Genomic DNA, 15,414 nt, shown 5'->3' with positions numbered 1-15,414 from the left:
TTTATACAATTTTTATAGGCGTGGCATTCGATTTTACCCTATTTTCATTGTCTGCCGCACTGAGACGTAATATTGGAACAGGATCCCCTTTCTGTTTGAACAAACGGTGGTCACATTACAAAACTGTAGTTAACTATCTCAGTATTTCTTCTGCTTTTCTTTTTGGCTTATTGATTTGCTTGCTTCATTTAACATAATTTTTTTTTACTTATTTAACAAAAACAATAGGTTCGGTATCTCATTTAATTCGTTTTATATTTCTTCTATGTTCGTAGTCTACTTTCTATTCTCTATATCGTATGGTAAACGTTACAACATGTCTTTCTTACAAAAGTTCAAAGTGATCTTTGTAGCTTTTAACATAAGTTTTTTTTTTTTTAATTTTATTGAAGTTCTTGTAATGTTTTTAAACTATTTTTCTCTTATAGAATTTAACCAATTTTATATTATATTTAAACTTTTTTTATCAAAAGTTTTCTCTTTCTTCAATCTTCAATAACCGAACCGATAATGTTATTTATTTATAACATTTCTTTTAATCCAAGTTTCATATGGCTCAATTAGCACTATACTGTATTATATCGATATCAATTAAGAACCGCCAAATATATCGCAGAAAGAAGAAGAAAAAATTTCATTTTCAAGGAGGGCTCTATTCACTACTCGTTGCTTCATTGATTTACAAAAATTGAGAAATGTAGATGCTTTCATGGACTTTATTCGACCATGAGCTTCGTTTTATTATCAATACAACAACCATAACTACTCAACTCAGAAAATAGTTTGGCGAAGTAATTCTTTCTTTCCTTTCAAATCATTTTTCTGTTGTCATCCGACGCACATGACTGATAAGCTCAGTACGTAAGATCTCTTAAGAATATTCCAAGCTGAATGCGAATTGACTTCATTCACATGCCAATTTCATTACACATTTTCTTTCGAACAGTTGGAACAAAGGTATACAAAGTCCCGTTTAAAAAATTTAAGAGAGACTACTATGAGTAGATGTTAGGAGTTCTAAAAGAGAAATGTGAATTAAAGCCAACTTAGCAGGAAGAGTGCTCAACCTAATCAATGTTTTTGAAATCTCTGTATTGAAAAGGAATAAATCAACTTTCCTTTTTGATGTTTATTTGACTTTAGTTGTAGGATAATAAGCAATATTTCTTCTACCAAATATAAATATTTCTAAACGAATGCAGGCACATATCTATAGCTCAATTTTTGTCGTGTGTTTAAAAAATTTAACTAGCCAGCCAAATTTTACATTGGTTCTAAAATAAGCAAACACTCCACGTCCACAGTAAAACGGAATTTACCAAATTGAAGTCAAAAATGAAACACACACAACGTATCTTGTGAAATCAATAGCAAATAATAATCTATATTATTTTTTATTTATGACATTATATTACTTTTTATATTTTTTGATATTTATATATATTTTAATTCTCATTAAATAATGATTTTCTTATTTTATCTTTCTATTCTTTCTTAATAACTTTTTCTTTTTGTTTTTTTCAAAATTTATTATCGAATTTCTTTTTCAAATGAAATGATTCAATTCTTTATTAATTTTTCTGCATTAATTATTTTCAGATAATATCCACAACGTAGAAAGTATTAACTAAACAATCAAATTAAGAATACTAGTAATAAAAATTAGAGAAAGGGCACGAGAAGCAAATTAGACATAACCGTGTTTGCGAAGGATGTTTTAATTTATAAAAAGTAAAATATCCATGTATATATATATATCACGTGTATACATATAGATATACGTGTATATAAATATATTCTTTCATATATACGTTTTTCATTTTTATTACAAAAACCTCAATATTGTGTACTTCGACGATGCAAATTGAAAACGAAAGATAAAATATTGAATTGGTTTTTCGTTAGAACTTCTGCGTTTGTACGTATGGACTTTTCTAACACAATATTTTTTCTTTTAAACCACTTTTGTGAATCCCACGTGTTTTGTAGGTCTAATGAATATTGAGAGGTTTTCAAGGTTGTTTTTGCCATAAGTTAGCAATAATTTCAGAATTTAACTTATTTTTTCGAGTCTCCGCTGTTGAACTCCTGGATTTGAAAAAGCTTGGCTTAAAATATCTCTTTGTGTGCTTGTAATGTTCCTGATATTACGAAATTAATGATTTGTTTGAATTTACAAGAGGAAAAGAAAAAAGTACTGAAATTGCTACGCTTTTTAGCGCACAATTATTTGGGTATTGCATGCGTCTAAATTTTCGTACAATAAATTACGTGAAGTATATTTTTAAAGCCTATACCTTAGACTATGTTGTTTACGTTTGGCATGGCTTTTGTTTAGATTTGGCAAGAAACAACGTCGCCACGAGCGGTCTTCAGATTCTTCATCCTCTTCTTCATCTTCAAGCCTTAATTCAGGCAGAGTATCCGTGGCAGTAGCCTCTGTTTCGCTATTATACTGGCTAGGATTGGGAAAAGATATGGCAGCTGTGGTAGCTTCTTGAGGCTGGTTTGTTTTGTTGAGTTCTGCTGTTGTAGCTTCTTTATACACTGGACTGGCTATCGGTCTCATTTTATTAAAAACGCTGGAGGCTACGTTTGACGTCTGTACAACAGGAGCAAAAACAATTTGCAAACGTTTATCCTTAAATAGTTTGCCTCTCAATATCGCCTGTTCAGCGTTTATACGTGTAGCGTAAGAGAGTATCAGCTGAGGTTTTTCCAAATCCATGTCATGCTTTGTAATTTCCCCGAAATGCTATTTGTAAATAATTAAAAAAATGATTACAAATTGGAGTTTAATTTATATTTTAAACTACCTTAAAGTGTCCTAGAACAAAATCAGCTTCTTCACTATTAAAACCCGTTACCACAATGGTCTTAGGACGTCTGTCTACGCGGGTGGAACCTTCAGGATAGGAGTTTCGTGCACGCGCGGTATTCCTGCTCGCAGCCATGTAATGACTGGATTTGGCCAGATATTAGGGGAACCCTGGACTGTTGGAGTAATAGCAGACGACGGAGTACTACCAGGCACTATACCAAGACTTCGCTGTAATTCCTCTAGCCGCTTTTGTGTAGCAGTAGTATCATTGCCCTCTTGCTGTTGCGCAAATAGCTCCAACTCAATATCAAGCAATTCCTTTTTCTGCTGCTCCTTAGTTTTTTTCACTGGCGGTGGTGGTTGCTGATTTTGAATTTGAGCTTGCATTTGCTCCTGTTCGGTAGCAATTTCTTTGCGTAATCTGTCGATGGTTCCCTGAAGTAATTTGATTGTGTCCAAAGTTTTACCACGTTGAGGATCTGATGGTTCACATCGTTCTACTAAGTCTAAAGCTGATTTCATTTGCTTTAAATAGCTTTGCAAAAGTTCCTGCTTACGTTTGCGTAAACCGTTGGCCAGTTGGGCTACGGCTTTTACTTGTTACTCTTGTTTTTTGCGAATAATAGCATTTGCTACGCCAACGGGGCGTGGTGGTACATTGTTCTTGAGTCTTAAGGAGGGTGTCGGTACATGGGTGGCGACCACTGCAGTTGTGGTGGTGATAGTTGTGTTTGCTGTCGTGTTGATTGTCGTGGCATCTTGAATGCTTGCATTATTATTATTGTTGTTTACATTCGGACCAGCTTGATTTTGACTAACATTGGCCGTTCTTGCTGAATCTGCTGATGGAGTTGGTATAGCTGGCACATTATTTAAATGGTATTGACTATTCTTGCGTCCTCCTCCCGTCTGTTGACCTATGACGGTATTACCATCTCCGGATATCGGGGTGTCAGCAGATGTGTGCCAAAAGACCTTAATAAAACGATTATTTAACACGGTTTCAGTGCTGCGATATGCCACGTTAGCTTCGGCGTGTGTAGAGAAGGTTACAATAGCAGCTTCCGGATCACTATCGTAAGAGAGTTGGATGTTAACAATTTTTCCGAATTTGGCAAAATGGTTATTCAGGTGGGCAATAGTGTTAAGACCACGTGGTACTTTGCGTAGTTCAAGTGAGCAGTTTTGCATGCTAGCTACACGTGGCCCAAGTCGGCTATGTGCTGGAATTTTACGTTTGGGTAGCCCTTCGGCTATAGCCACAGAGTCTTCCAACTCAAAACGCCTTTTACCCTGTGCTTGTAGGGTGGCATTTACATCGCCGCCAACACCGACTGCTCCGCCAGTGGCATAAACCACTGGTGTGGGTATAAGTTCGCGCTGTAAAGGAGTAGTTACCGCGGCCGGATTAAAAGGAAAAGGTATCATCGGAGCTGCTGCCCGAAATCCAACTCCAGCTGCATTGCGCACATAATCCGCGGCGCCGTTACTGACTTTGTCAGGACCTTGCACTTGAGAAAATCCAACAGGTGCTCCGGGGCCGCCCATCATAACGCCACCAGTACGTGTAGTTCCGGAAAATGGATTTATACCAGCAGCTGCAGAGCTAGCGATTAAGGTCCCCGGGGTTGCAGCGTTTACCATAGCTGCACTGGGAGGTCCCGCGCGAGACCAAAGATCTGGAGCATCAGGATTATATTCACGTAACGACATACTTATCAAAGCTGTGTTGTTTAATCCTTCGAACACAACCGGATTAACACCGTGATCCCACGGACAAGTTTCACCACGAACACAGTACCCTTTCTCATCGAAATCACGGCATCTTTGACGTTTTTTAGACTCGTGGTGGTGGCGTGACTCTGGCGACGTCGCACAGCTAGCCACACCGCGCAATTGACCACGGCCAGTACTAGGAGATCTCTTACTCTTATTAACGCGATCCAAAGAAGGCGAGCGACTGCGTGGTGAGTGCGATGAATGGTTCGCTGAACGACTACCACTTGTAGCATTTGCCTTGCGCTCTCCCCCTCCGCTTATATTACTGCTGTTCACCATCATACGGCACCGATCACCAATACTGCCACCACCTCCTCCACCCCCCCGGCGGCGCTCGTACCTGGAATTATCGCAACCACCTGCAACAGGTGGCGATTTGTTGCGAAATTGTCTTTGGGATTTTTCGCGTTCATTAATGCGACGGTCGCGAGAACGAGAGCGGCGTGAAAATTGTTCATTGGAACGTGAGCGTGATCGAGTTCGTGAGCGCAACGAAGCTCGCCGCCTGCGACTCTCCCTCGGTTGATTTTCTTTATCAGCAGTAATAGTGCGGGTAACTGTCGGAGGGCTTGCGCTTCGATGGTGATGGTGATGGCGGTCGTTGTTTTCATTTCCTCCCCCACCATCCGCAGGATAAGTATGCGTTGTGGATGATGCTGTTTTATTCTTTCCTGAGGAAGGATTGTGATAATTATAATGAGCTGAATATGCTTGCGGCTGTTGTTGTGATTGGTTGTGTTGCGAAGATAGTTGATGGTGAGACCATATTGAAGACGGGGTATGTTCTGCGACCGCACTTGCATTATTGGTAATGAGAACATCTTTGATTTTGCTCTAAAGCAGACAACCAAAAAAAAAAAAAAAGAACAATTAACACAGCCCAAAACGCATAAGCAAAATTTGTGTATATTATTTCATATTATACTCACTTCTTCAATAGGTGGTGTATGATTTTTATCCGTATACATGCTAGCGGTTAAAGTGGTGGTGGAAGTAGCGTCTGTCACTTTAATGCTTTCATGATTATTGATTGTTCCATGATTGCTTTCATGTTGCTTTATCACATTTATACCGGTTCCTGCTGGCGCGCCAATAGCAACGAATCGCAAAGTTTGAGTATCAATGTCTGTGGTCGTTACAATGTCTGTGGTAGTTTCTTCGTTGTCTTTGTCCGCAGGAGGCGGCAATTTTAAGTATTCTTCTGTAGAGATGGCCTCAAAAAGTCTTTCGACAAATGATTTCGTTTCCTCAGTTAAGAACACATCCAATTGTTCAATCATAACTCGTTTCAGTTCTTTTTCGGGTTTGTCTTTTTTTAATAATGCCAATACGTAACGTGTTAGAGCTGAAGAGTCTGCATCACATCTGAAAATGTACCACGCAAGCATAAGAAAAGCTATTTGTGTAGTACTAGCATTGCGATTTGCAACTTACACAGTAAATCCAGCTATATTAAATTAACAGCTAAATTCAATTGACTTTTAGAAATAATTTTGTGCTAATTATTATTAATAACTAAAAAAATGCAAAGAATAAAATTCAAGTAAAAATAGACAAAAGAGAAGAGTAAAGAAAAAATGCATGTACACATCTAAGACTACCGTAAGCAGTGCAGAACCGAGTTATAAGTTGTCACCTAACCCATTGCAAACATGCTAAAGGGTGGCTACCGACAATATTAATTGAAGTCGGTTAGTTTTCGAATCATACTAACATGTTAAGTTAATGCATACATGGCATAGACAAAAGGCGCTTATTGAGAACAGTTTTGATACAACTAATAAAATCCGATATTGATATTAAATTATAGATATTATTTGGATTCTTGTAAAGGACTCTGAACGAGTGGAGTATAACCATAAAGTTGCAGTTATAACTACATTAGCTGAGTTTTATGAAAATAAAGTTACTAGAGAATCGGTTCGGACGTTGTTCGCTGTTTCAAAACATAGTTCTGCGGTCGTAGCTGTAGTGAGTGGCCAGGCGAAAAGGCGTAAACCTTACCGATTTTTCACACATCTACTAGGCTTCGGTCATTAATCTTCTATCTCTTTTTGTTTCCATGCTCAAGCTCTTGTATAGTTTTTTTGCAATGTAAGGATCGTCAAACTCTTGTACCCACATAGTTTTATGTACCCAGACCTTAACGCCCAGATTAAAACGTAGGTTTTAATCAAATAGAGACTCTGTGTCCTTGGATGAATCTACATATTTCAGTTTATGAAAATCGATGAAATACTCAGTAATGAATGAACTTCCCCTTGAGAATAAAAGCTTCTTGCATTTCAGATAGGAGAAAATACGAGTGCGATTTCAAGGAATATGAAGCAAGCAATTAAACATCATGGTTGGATTAAATTCACCTGGATCCCCATTGAATTCGATGCATAGAGCAAGAAATTGATAAGGGCTGGATAGTTACGATGATTATCTGTGCGATTATGAAAAATGAGATATAAAATTTGACGAATCCTGTTTTCTTTATGCTTTCAAAGGGAGTCTCATTAAAGACCTTCCCGCTATCAAAAGACATCTGTAAGAAAGGAGTGCCTCCAGTAATGAGGATATGAAATTTCTTTTACAATTGTTTATTCCTACTCCAAATAGCACATTTCACCTGTACACTTGGGATAAGTCTGTTCATACAAGATTTCAGATTAGTTCATCCTTTGTAGCACGCATTAAAATATTGTATACCATTTATTTATTGAAATGCTTATCGTCGTACTCGGGGTCTTATATTAAAATATTAAAAGTATCTCTTCTTAGTAATTTGAACATTTTCTGTTAATTCTTACCATATATTCATACAAGTGCTTTTCTATAATATATAGTCTTATATATATAAATGTATAAAAAAAGAGCATTTATCTCCCCTTGAATATCTCCTGACTAGTTTTATTCAATTTTTATAGACCTGCCGTTCGATAGCAATGAGCTATTGATAGCATGTGAAAGAATATCCAAAATTATGAATTCAAGAAGAAATTGAAAGAACGCTTTGAGACGGCCGATTGTGGAGAACTTTAATATTTCCCAGTCGTAAATAAATTATTGGAAAAAGTTTGAATGTCAGAGCGCAACTTTGCAAAGATAGCAATGGAACGAGGTATTCAATTAAAAAACAAGGTAATTGAAAGGAATAAAAATGCGCATCTATATGGGGATATGTTTGGAAGTCCCATGTACATCATGTCGGGATCAAGACCTGATATATATTATATTAATAGAATCAGTAAACGGTTCAAAACTGAAATAATTACTATTATAAAGCCCATATAGTCAGCTAAATGGGCTAAACAGTAGATAATTATTGCAGCAATGAGAATGTCTTAAGGGAATATAGTTTCGTGAAGACAGATTCGGTACATTGAAGTCAACAAAATTCAATAGGTAAGAAGAGGAAACGCAGCCTCGAATCAGTTTATCCATAAAAATTATTTCCCGTCTCTTAACCAGTTATGGTAGTTATACCACATTATGCCTGTTTCACAAAGCAGAAGAATTAAAGTTAAGATGTTAAATTTAAAATTTTCCCTGGGTTGGGCAGTATTAAATTAAAAATTTTGCATCTTCTTCATCCCAGCATTGGACGCTTCTGCTCGGATGAAACTTAATACTATGTCCCTTCTTGCACTCGCTGCAAAACCTGACATTAATGTGTCTTCACGCGCCTGAATAGCAATCAGATCGTTCACTGCCACGTCAGGTCTACTATTATGCGAAACCATTTAGTTCAGGCTGCTCGGCTGGACTCTGATCAGCTTCAACAGGCTTAGAACTGTCCATGCAGGCGGCACAACTGGCTTCTATCGAAAGCAATGTCGCTACCTCGTCATTATCCGTAGCACTTTTAATGGTATGAACAGTATTTTCCGCTGGAAGTTGGGCGATAATCAATGGTACAGTAACGGCGTTACTAAACGATGAAACCGACTTAACTGATTCATGTTCCATGGAAGAACCTACAGCATTTAGATTCTCCTTCGGCGCACATTCAAAATAGTCAAAGAATTTACAACCGTTCAGGGAGTTTTGTAGTTTAATAAATTTATCTGTTAACCTGTGAAGAGGCAAAGTCGTACGCTCGTTTTGCCGTCACATATCTTTCGTTTGGGTAGGAGGTGCCAGTATGTAGGTCACGCTTAAGTATCGCAGGTAGCAGAAACTGTACAGCGACTAACAGCGGATAATGATCGGGAAAGATTGGAAAAGTCAACTTTTCTTACAAAAAGCGAAAGGAGCAGTTCCGGGTATAGCCAACGATCTTGTCTTTCTGTTTCTGAAATAGACGTTGGTCGGTGACATTTTTATCTCTTGCAACTCAAGTTAAGTCGAATATATCAATAACGTGTATTCTTTAATTTGGTTATAACAAGAAATTCATCTGCGGTGTATACTTTGTTACCATAACTGTAATCATAGAATGTGAAATATGAAATGATTTAAAATTAGTTTGTGAGACTATGGTAATAAAATATAAACCATAAATCAACCTTGAAGTCATAATAAATCGAATGTGTTAATTCCAAAAAAAAAGGACAAACGAACATAGTAATTAACAAATTAAAATCAAGAGCGAAAATTTAGAAAAAAGTGATTCTCCTTCAATTCTGACCACAAATTTAAATAAATCTTATCAAGAGACCGTGGATACCGGTCAGCTCACCTCGCCAAAAAGAATCCTTCTGACAAGTTAGTGTCCGAGCAGGGACTTCTTGCTAGTGCAGCTCTTGCGGCAGGTCCAGCACGGTGACTAGCGGATGCACCCGAAGAGCTAGCGTGAGAGGCGGATTTATTATTTTTATTAACATTCTTTGGAGTTGCAGACAGAGTACCCTGAATGGTGTCACATCAGCATAGCTGACACCAGCAGAATTTCTAGCCTTAGTTGTAACAGTTTTGTTACCAACTGAGTTTACGATGGAGGAATCGCTAAAGCTTGTTGTAGGCATGGATGGAACACTCGAAACCTCAACCGAATTTGCCAAGGGCAGATCCACAAGTTTTACCGTTGATGATGAGGACGAAGAGGAATGGTGGTGAGCAACATGGATCCACGTATGAGATAGCGACACTCATCGAATATTATTGTTAATTTTAACAAACTTTCCGCAACATCTCGCGGGAATTTCACTTAATTCATAAAAACTATTTCTTTTCTACGTGAAAAGCTTATATTCCGCTTCCTACAGTCCGGACATGACTGACGTAATCCATTCGAAGAATCTAGGACTGTGTCTGCAACACTACCACTTATACCTCCATACTTCGCGTGACAATAACGCTCGCAAAGCTAACAAGTAACGAATCGCTCAGAATCAGGGCCTGTTTTGGTTCGACATGATGTAAATAAACATTTGTCATGAGCATAGCTCAGGTTTCGGTAGAGCGTTCGCAAAATATTCGGCCTGCTGTTCCGCATGACAAAAAAAAAACAATTTAAAAAAGAAATGAAAATAAGAAAAAAAAGGATTTGAACTTAGAACAGGAGAAAAAAAGTTCAATCAATGAGTTTACACAATGTAAGTCCGTTTGTGAGGTCTATTGTCCGTACTGTGGGCCGTTCGTTGGTCCTGTCTTAGTCCGTCGGTAGTTGGCCCCAGTCCCCGTACCTTCACTCGCGCATCCACCCACTCTTACTCCGCTTCAGCGGTGGAGTATGCCGCTTAGCCACACATTTCTAGCAAAGCATTTTCGATTTTAATTTTTAATCTTTTTGTGTTTTCGACGACGTAAGGACCGATCACGGCGTTGAGAAAATATATAAAAATATTCAATTTGGAATCGTTCTATTTACACATGGGTTTATGATCGGTTTGCAAATCAAAACAAAATTTTTTTTTTTTTCGTTTTTGTTTTTTTTTACAAAAATTTCGCTGAATATCCAAAACTAGGTTCTTAAATTTAGCTTACCATTTATATCGATTCATGAAAAAAATGAACTCGATGCCTTCTGTAACCACGGGTTGTTGTTGTGACCCGGTGTTGCTTCTAAACTGGAGTTGACTGGTGTTCACGGATGTTGGCTCCTGTTCACAGCAAATGGGTTTTTGCCTTTATTGGTTAATGGATGTTCCGAAAAGTTGTTGTTGTTGACAACGGGTTGATTTCGATGGAATAATCGTAGTACGCAACAGGCCGTAGGCTGATATATTTCCAGCTGGTTGCAGTGCATCAGGCTTACGTAGCTTATTTTTTTTATACTGCATGCATGCATTTACTCGTAGTTTTAATTCTTTCATTTGTCTATATTTGTCTTTGAACTGGCCCGATTGTAAGCTTGTTTATCAAACGCTATTACAGCTACTTGCTGCCCCCCTATGCACACTTATGAGGCAAATATATGTAAGCAGTATCCTTTACTTGTTTTGCTTTCGTTTTATTTAAATTATTTGTTATGTTTTATATTTTGTATAGTTTTGATAGCATTTTTCTGTTGATCACTTGTTTTATCCAAAAAAATTACTTAAAGAGTTTGTATCCAACAAAAAGTTCCATCCTGACTGAACTAATGAAATTACCATGAAACGTACAAGTTCTAGTATTATGTTGCCAAATTCTTTGAATAACGACATGCGATGTTTTTGGCATTGTCCAACATGCTCGCCTTCGCGAAAAGTATGCCTTTGCATAATTTTCGGTGTATGGTTATCAAAACGCCTAGGAAATTGGGCTATCCAATCGTAGGCCTTACACGACTATAACGCTTCTTCTCCAGTACCTTGCTGCGACGCGCCTGGCGGCGGAGGAGCTCCCAATTGGGGGTCGTTTGCGCAATCTTCCCGTAGTGGAAGGGGGAGAAAAGGTGTACTTGATCGCTGATTCTGACTGCTAACCGCTCTTTTACCAGCCACTCGGCGGAGACCTCCACGATACGATCTTTGAGCTATCTTCCGGGTGTCAATGGCTGGAAGTCGCTGCTGCACACGTTTACCTTCGGATATGTTACAAAGTGGCGATCCATTTCCGATCCTCGCAGTTTGAACTCGACACTTAAAGTGGCGTTTGGTTCGCGGTCTTCTTACAATATCACATGCGACCTGTGTGAGTTAGCAACGGGATCCTGATTGTACGTGGTAGCCTTCGATTGCATGCGTGTATTGTCTAAGCGGTGTTTCTCGTGTTTATCTCCTGTTTGTTTCGAACAAGCAACCTTTCCTGCGTTTAATGTGATTTTTCTGAGAAATGTCCAACGATTACTTGCGCGTAGATATGTGTATGTGTACATATTTTCTTTGTAACATTTGGGTTTTTTGTTTGCTGTGATTTTGGTTTTTTTCCCTTCCTTTTTTTTTCTTTACTGATGAATTTTTTTTTTGTTTAAATTCCTTCTATTTTTCCGGGCATGTGTAAATAATATATTTCTTGTGTTGTTCTTTTCGGGGTTTTTTTGTGTGCTTTCTCTTTTGTATATTTGTATGTATGTGATATTTTCCTAAAAATGTTGTGTTTTTTTTCGGGCCTGTATACATATACACTGTGGTTTTTTTTTGGTTTTTCTTTCTTGTGTTTTTTTTTCTTGTCTCTATGTATGTGATATTCCGTAACATTTTGTTTTTGGTTTTCCTTTTTTTTTCCAAGCGGCGAGTGTAGGCCGGTGATGCTGTTGCTGCAGCTGTTGGGTTCGTACTTGGGGTGGTAATGTGCTGATCGTGACGTTGACTCCAATCACGCTCACGGCGTCCGGGAGAACTAACAAGAACGAAAAGGATAAGAAGTCCCTAAATTACAAATCCAAAGCAGGCAAGGACAACGGCAATAGCTCTAAAAATAATAATGACAACAGGGGGCTGTGGTTGCATCGTAGCTCGAGGACAGGGCAATTTAACAAGGTAGCATCACCGTCACCTACATCTCTAATCTCAGCGAACACCTTCTACGTTACCGCCACCAATACGGAGCGTACGAGCGATGCATCAAAACAAGCATACATTTGTCACAATCAAGCAGATATATGGTTACCGCTGGACGAAGACGACCCAACTACAATCCGTTTGCAGCATAGGTATGGGGCGTGAGCCGCCTGGAAAAAGGATGCTGCTGTAATTGCTGCTGCTGATGACTTTCCTGCTTTGGCGATGTGTCGCGTTGAGGCTGCACTTGCTGCTGATGAGTTATCTGCTGTGGGCGATGTGACGTGTGGAAACTGCACATGCTGCTGATGATTTCCGTTTATCTTATTTCTTGTTGTAAATATATGTTTTCCACAAGATTTTCCCCATGTTCTTTTTTTTTAACTAATTTTTTTCTATGGTTTCCTCGATATATATCCAACGATTTTCCATTATTGTTATTTATTTATTATTCTTTTTTTTAGTATTTTATTTTTTTTAATAGCTTTTTTCTCCCAAATGTTTGTTTTGTATTCTCTTTGATTTTCTTGGTGTTTTTTTTTCCTTCCATGCTTTTTTCTAGTAATTTTTTTGCTTTTTTTTTGCATATGTCTATTTTTTTGACTAATTGGTGACTAGCGTTGCTGGTTCTCGTTCGTGGTATATCTTTATTTCGCTTACGTGTGCCTTTTTAGTTGTCTTCCCATCCGGATTCTGCACCTCCATTATGACTGGCGTGTGGCGATATAGTTTGTTGCTGATCGTGAAGTCAGGATACTTCGAGAATTCAGCCAATACTCGTTGCATGGTTCTATCTACCCCTGGGCATTGCATCGCCTCGGTGATTGCCCGATGCATTTCTTCAGTTCCCTCCCCTAGCTGTCGCGGCAGTGTGTCCGCGATGACGTTGTATTTGCTTTTCCGGGAGTCGGTCTCGTTCGAAAATTGTTGAGGTTCCAGGGCCCAGCGAGCAACACGACCTGGTGGGTCCTCCATCGAGTTTAGCCATTTCAACGCTTGGTGGTCGGTGATTATGGTATCCCCTCGTGTAGTACCCCTTTGTAGTTCTTTGAACGCTCTTGCTGATCTCACTGTTGCATTTATGACCCTTTCATGAATTCCATACCTAGGCCTTGGAATATCAGACCTAGTCGTTGCAGTTTTGGCTGTGATGTTCCCTGTTGTTAAGGGCACTGTTCTTGCGTTCGGACCTCGGTTGTCCTTTCTAATGTTTTCGTTTGGGTCTGAATTGATGAACTTATAGCCATTGGGTCCGGTGTGGGGGAGATTTTGGACACGGCTGACGCTCGAGTTATCTCAGCCGCTGGCGTTGTTGTGGGCCGGGACACTCGGTATGGTCAGCTTCGTGCCTGCCTTCGCCAGGAAATCCATACCCAGGATAAGGGGGTCGACGCTTCTTCTCACCACCAATAATTCCAGGTGAAAGGATATGTCGCCCACTTTTACCTCTACTGTAATACTGCGGTTGCTGTCCTGGGATGCGCCGTCTGCTATTCGGATCGTGTGGCTTTTTGGCTTAGAGTTTAATATATCGGGAATGAGTCCGACGTCTTCAAAACGCTCTCCCAGAGCTATCAGCGCGTTTAGATCCTTGCTGGTTGCGGTCTCCAAAGAAAAGCTGATACTCCCAAAGACTGTTTCGGGCGATTCTTAATTAAATTCCCCTATTTTTTCCAAGTATTTAGAGACGTTCAAGACTGTTTAGTAAGGTTTTATATGGTTTCTATGTTGGAATCCGCTATTTTTTCAAAGTGTTTAGAAGTGTTTAAGATTGTTTAAGAGCGTTCAATAAGATTTTATATGCTTTGTATGTTGAATTTCGCTGTTATTTCAAATAATAATTAAAATAATAATAATAGTGATGATAATAACATTAATAAAGCAACAGAAAATTGAAAAGAAAGCTATTAAATACTAATAAAAACAGTGATAAATCAAAAGAAAAAGGAGCCCTATATTCGACTGCGGGCGACTTTCTTTACACCCACCACATTTATTTTAACAGAATACTAGATGGGTGTGGCTGATTTGATTAAGTTTTGTAATACGGGATATAAGTGGATTTGATAGGAGTAATGAGCAAAAAATCTGAAAAACTGTTCTTAGTTTATGTCGGACTCCGGGCGTATATCCCGCACGCACAAAACTTCGAGTATTTTTGCCAAATTTGAAGCCGATAACTTCGTTCGCCTGCAACAGACATTGGACAGACATACACGCACGTATCTGTTTAGATTTGGATGTTTATCATGTTTATATCTATGTTTTATGGAGTCTCTGAAGTTTCCTTCTGAATGCCGCAAGTGTTTCGACAAAGTGAATATGACCTTTTGCTATGGTGTTCGGTAGAAAAATATTACTTTTGTCATGAAACTCTTTTTCTTTCCTCGCCGCTGAGGATTTAAATTTTTTCTTAGACAAAGAAAAAAATAAAAAAAAAATCACAATTAAAGGAAACGTCGCGTCGGTTGTCTAGCGTCCGTCTGTCCACCGTAAGTCCGTCTGTCACCGTCTGGAGTCTTCCCTAACGTGCCATCATATGCACACCCTCCCCTTTTTCCAGCCACAGCGGTGGCAGCGCGCGCTTAGCCACGCATTGGGGAAACAAACAAAAAAAAATTAAATAAACTTAACTAACTTACTGTACAGGCGTCGGTGCAGGGTCGGCCGCGGTAGCTGCTACATCGGCACTCTGGGTTCCTCCTTCCAATAAGCCTTTTCCACCCTTCACAGCAGAGTTTCACAATCGTAGGATCTCCGTACAAGTAGCTGAATTAGGTGACAAAGTTCTTCTTTCGTGTTGGCTAAAAGGCAGTAACCAACTCACCACGCAGACCGATTGTCATTTCATATTAATTTTCCCATCTCTTTTACAATAAATTAAATCAAAGTTTATTTCGATCTTCTTGTTAATTTTTAATACTCATATTAATTTTCACATCTCTTTTATAATAAATT

At 38.7% G+C, this 15,414-nt stretch overlaps 1 protein-coding gene across 1 annotated transcript; it reads right to left on the bottom strand.

Annotated features, from left to right (window-relative positions):
* Window positions 1–1,805: 1,805 nt before the first annotated feature.
* On the bottom strand, window positions 1,806–12,757 carry LOC119642444 (zinc finger protein swm-like). Its single transcript, XM_038041600.1, is given in 8 exon segments — window positions 1,806–2,755; window positions 2,817–2,972; window positions 2,975–5,434; window positions 5,530–5,965; window positions 6,035–6,047; window positions 8,329–8,663; window positions 9,270–9,377; window positions 12,591–12,757. Coding segments are annotated over 8 exon segments (4,146 nt in total). The 3' UTR covers window positions 1,806–2,284.
* Between the last annotated feature and the right edge of the window lie 2,657 nt (window positions 12,758–15,414).

This window comes from Glossina fuscipes, unplaced genomic scaffold, assembly GCF_014805625.2.
Source record: "Glossina fuscipes isolate IAEA_lab_2018 unplaced genomic scaffold, Yale_Gfus_2 222, whole genome shotgun sequence".
Classification (NCBI taxonomy): Eukaryota; Metazoa; Arthropoda; class Insecta; order Diptera; family Glossinidae; genus Glossina; species Glossina fuscipes.
The sequence above is the reverse complement of the archived record's forward strand: the minus strand, read 5'-3'. Positions and strand labels throughout refer to the sequence as shown.